A 4,492-nucleotide genomic window follows, 5' to 3' on the forward strand; every position below is an offset into this window, starting at 1 on the left:
AGGAGGATTCTGTCGTTGGTCGATGTTCACGGCTGGAACCGTCCACCTCCTCTGCCATCGCCTGCACTTGCCGATGAGCTGCTCGTTCGCGAGAGCAGAGCGTCCGCAGGTGATCTAGCTGGAGATGAGGTTCCGATCACCACAATGCAATGCCCAAACAGGGGTTATATATATGCTGCAATTAGGAGGAAAATGGGTGACATGAGGGAGTTGAAGGGAAATGGTGTAATGGTGTGGTTACCATCAGTTTCGTCTCCCGTGGGTGGCATGCATGGAACTTTAATAAAGGAAATGAAGGATTGGGATGGGAAACGTATACTGTAGGTGCGCTGATTTTAAAACAATAATTAATGACATGGGAGCATGCACATGCTGTGGGATGTAATTTACCGCCAAGGCAAGAGTGGGCTCGATCAGTTGATCCGTTGGCATCCCATGTCTGCACATGTTCAGAGTTGTTGTGTTGCTGATTTGGCAAGTGAGGTGGATAGCTTGCATGTCAAGAGAAATAAAGTAGTGGGGTGCTCCTATTTAGATATAGTAGATAATAGATAAGGTAAGCTGGATGAAAATCTTAATGTAGAAAAACAAATTATAGGGTAGAGATAGAATTCACTCGTTTCATAGCTACATAGTCTTTTTACAGTCATCTGAGCTAGTTAAAGCAACACACGACTTGAGATTGTTAATCTCAGTAATTGTCTAAAAACTGTACTCTACTCATTTACTCAGTGAATGAAGCACTGTGCTTACTCCATAATCTTATCTGTTTTCATATATAAATTGCTCAAAGTAACACCCACATGATTATATATGAAATGTGTCTAAAACTGTGCTCCACTCATATAAGATTTTGTTGTTATTTCATATACATAATAACTCACTACCAGTTTGCTTTGATTACCTAACTACTACACCTAAGAATTATTTTTGATGTTACACCTTATTTAATGAGGAAAACGAGTAAGTATCTTAATCTAGACATGATTCTTAGCACTAAACAAAGGAAGTGATGATTTTTCTCTCATAAACACACACTAAATGAGAGTTTGTGCATCGCCACGGCAACCTCCAAAGAACAATGCTATACACACGACGCAACTTGGACAATTTGTGCACGGCCCACTTGATCAAACCATTGATGCCTAGACGAAAAGTGCAGCGGAGCATCAGATTTGCATCGGGCACAAATTGTACCATGAAGCATCGTCTATATAGTAGTTTCGACCTCCAAATGCATAATATGGAGCGCGCTCCATATGCATTATGATGACTGCCTATATGAAGACTCTACTAGAGTTTCCTTAAGGTTGCATTTGACAACTAAGTATATTTCAAGTTTTTGTAGAATATATATTGTGTTTTTTTAGAAACTATAGTCTTAAAAACTTTTGTTGTATTTGGCATCAACAAATACCATGATTTCATATAAAAGACAGTTGTATGTGGATGCATATTTAATGCATATCATACTGCATAGCCTATTAAAGAAGTAATATCTACATTAAGATACAACTGATTAAGATAGTATACAAACCATATCAAAGAAGTTGTATCTACACTAGATATGCTGCATTAATGTAGACCTCTAGGTGCAGTGGCGGACCAATTTCTGAAGACTTTTTTTAGAGAGACTTAGATTAGATTTTTTTTTTAACATTTGGCAGGCCCCAAAAACTGATGATTTGTGTCCCCCAGTCTTGGACCGATTTCTGAAGAATCCTTTTTTAGAGAGACTTAGATTATAATTTTTGTAACCCAAACACTGATGATTTGTGTTTCGCTTCCCCCCCCCCCCCCCCCCCCCCCCAAGGTGTGATGTGAGTGTGAGTTGTGACACACTTCTGAAAATAAACGAAAAAATAATCGCCAACAAATCCCTCACATCGATTCGTTCCCTCAAGAACTTTGATAAAAATCAAAAAAACGAGGCCTCCTTTCGTGGATTCGATTCGCGCGCGTGCACACACAAACACACACATGGAGTATCTCAACAGCGACGTGGCCTTTCTTCCCCCAACTTCCCCTGCCCCGCCCCCCCCCCCCCCCCCCCCCCCCCCCCCGCCCCGTCCATGCCCCACCCGCGCGGCTATATAACCCGACCTCTTTTCCTCCCAGCCTCACACCAAGAACCACAGATCAATCTACTACGTCCAAAAGCGCAGTGGAGTGAGTCCTTTTGCTTAGTTTGGACTTTGGAGAGAGGTTGATTCGGCGATGAGGAAGCAGCAGGGTTTAAGCGGCGGCCATGGCGTCGCCGTTGATGATGGGGAGTGGGACAGATGGGTGGACGACTCCTCCGTCGACCACCGCGGCCGCCCGCCCCTCCGTGCCGCCACCGGCTCATGGAGGGCCGCCATGTTCATCATCCGTAAGCTCCTCCCTCAAACTGCCTGCCAGATCTCTCTGTTTCTGTCTCTGTCCGTTTGGTACTTTGGTCGATGGCAGTGTGTAAACGTTTCTTGTTGTATGGTTTTGGCAGTGATCGAGTTCAGCGAGCGGCTGAGCTACTTCGGCATCGCCACGAGCCTCATGATCTACCTCACCAAGGTGCTGCATCAGGACATGAAGGTCGCCGCCGAGAACTCCCAGTACTGGATGAGCGTCACCACCCTCATGCCGCTCCTCGGCGGCTTCCTCGCCGACGCCTACCTCGGCCGCTTCCGCACCGTGCTCCTCTCCACCGCCGTCTACCTCCTCGGCCTCGTCCTGCTCGCGGTGGCTCAGCTGGCGCCGGGACTGAGGCCGAGCGGTGTCTCCGTGCCGCGGGTTCACGAGACGCTCTTCTTCGTCGGGATCTACCTCGTGTCCGTCGGCACCGGCGGCCACAAGCCGGCGCTAGAGAGCTTCGGCGCTGACCAGTTCGACGACGGCCACGCCGGCGAGCGGCTGCAGAAGATGTCCTACTTCAACTGGTGGAACTGCGCGCTCTGCTCCGGGGTCCTGCTCGGGGTCACCGTCGTCGTCTATATCCAGGAGCGGATCGGATGGGGCGCCGCCACCGTGCTCCTCGCCGCCGTCATGGGCTGCTCCCTCGTTGTCTACCTCGCGGGATGGCGGACGTACCGGTACAGGGTGCCGCAGGGCAGCCCCCTCACGCCGTTGCTGCGGGTTGTCGTGGCTGCGGTCATAAAGCGGCGCCTTCAGCTGCCAGCCGACGCCGGCGAGCTGTACGAGGAGGATGACGGCAAGAAGAGGCTGCTCTGCCACACCGACCAGCTCCGGTGTCTCGACAAGGCGGCAATCTTTGAGCATGGTGGCGAGGTCTGGCGGGGGGCGTGGCGTCTGGCGACGGTGACGCAGGTGGAGGAGACGAAGTTGGTGGTGTCGATGGTGCCCATCTGGGTGGCCACGCTCCCGTTCGGCATGGCGGCGGCGCAGGTGTCCACCTTCTTCATCAAGCAGGGCATGGCCATGGACCGCCACCTTGGCCCACACTTCGTGCTCCCGCCGGCGTCCATCTTCGCCCTGGCCGCCATCGCCATGATCACCACCGTGGCGCTCTTCGACAAGGTGCTCGAGCCGTGCCTGCGCCGCGCGACGGGCGCCGAGCGCGGGATCAGCGTACTCAGGCGCATCGGCGTCGGCATGGCGTTCGCCGTGGTGGCCATGGCCGTGGCGGCCGTCGTCGAGCGCCGCCGCCTGGACTCCAAGGTCACCATGTCGGTGTTCTGGCTGGTGCCGCAGTTCGCGCTGATGGGCGTGGGCGACGGGTTCGCGCTGGTGGGCCTGCAGGAGTACTTCTACGACCAGATGCCGGAAACGATGCGCAGCCTGGGCATCGGGCTGTACCTGAGCGTGATCGGCGCCGGGAGCTTCCTGAGCAGCCAGCTGATCGCGGCGGCGAGCCGCGTGAGCTCGCACGGCGGGCGGCGGGACGGGTGGTTCGGCAAGGACCTGAGCCGGAGCAGGCTGGACCTCTTCTACTGGCTGCTGGCCGGCATCAGCGCCGCCAACCTGGGCTTCTACGTGCTCGTCGCCACCCGGTACTCGTACAAGCAGCAGACCGCGAAGGCCGGCAGGGTCGGCGCCGACAAGGACGCCGCCGCAGGCGACGTCGAGTGCGCCATCGCCACCGCTGCTTAATTTGAAGTACGATCGATGCCAAGGGCATCATACATATAGATCGTACATCGTTCGTGATAATTAAGCCGATGCGTGAAAATTTAGTTCAGTTGATAAACATGTACTCCGTATGATTGTTAGTAATCGACGATCGTGTGGTTTGGACTTGAGGAAGAAATAGTTTCCAAACTAATCCGAAGCTTGCAGCATGCAGCACCACTTAATAATCTTCTTGGACAGATCCGGGCAGCTGAAATCAGCAAAAGCGCTTCCCATGTCCCCTTGTAGATCATCCGCCGTAGTTACTTGAGTGCTTTTGAACTCATAAATTGATGAGTAGGAAATCACCTTGCTATATACTACTATCACCCTCGTTTGACTCGTGGTTGTTTAAGAAAAGTTACTACATACTCCTACTATGCATATA

The 4,492-nt window shown here is 52.1% G+C and overlaps 1 protein-coding gene across 1 annotated transcript; it reads left to right on the forward strand.

Moving 5' to 3' along the window:
* Positions 1-2,134: 2,134 nt before the first annotated feature.
* On the forward strand, positions 2,135-4,235 carry LOC125506297 (protein NRT1/ PTR FAMILY 5.7). The gene is made up of 2 exons (XM_048671148.2): positions 2,135-2,371; positions 2,483-4,235. The coding sequence occupies exons 1-2, from the start codon at positions 2,218-2,220 to the stop codon at positions 4,084-4,086; spliced, it is 1,758 nt and encodes a 585-aa protein (XP_048527105.1). The 5' UTR covers positions 2,135-2,217; the 3' UTR covers positions 4,087-4,235.
* The last annotated feature ends 257 nt before the right edge of the window (positions 4,236-4,492 follow it).

The sequence above is a fragment of the Triticum urartu genome, chromosome 5A (genome assembly GCF_056163025.1).
Source record: "Triticum urartu cultivar PI428250 chromosome 5A, HENAU_Tu73, whole genome shotgun sequence".
Lineage (NCBI taxonomy): Eukaryota > Viridiplantae > Streptophyta > Magnoliopsida > Poales > Poaceae > Triticum > Triticum urartu.

Excerpts from the sequence above, each read along its gene's own strand:
- LOC125506297 (XM_048671148.2), top strand. The coding sequence starts at position 2,218 with ATGAGGAAGCAGCAGGGTTTAAGCGGCGGCCATGGCGTCGCCGTTGAT. Across the intron at positions 2,372-2,482 it reads GGCCGCCATGTTCATCATCC|TGATCGAGTTCAGCGAGCGG; the intron begins GTAAGCTCCTCC and ends TGGTTTTGGCAG.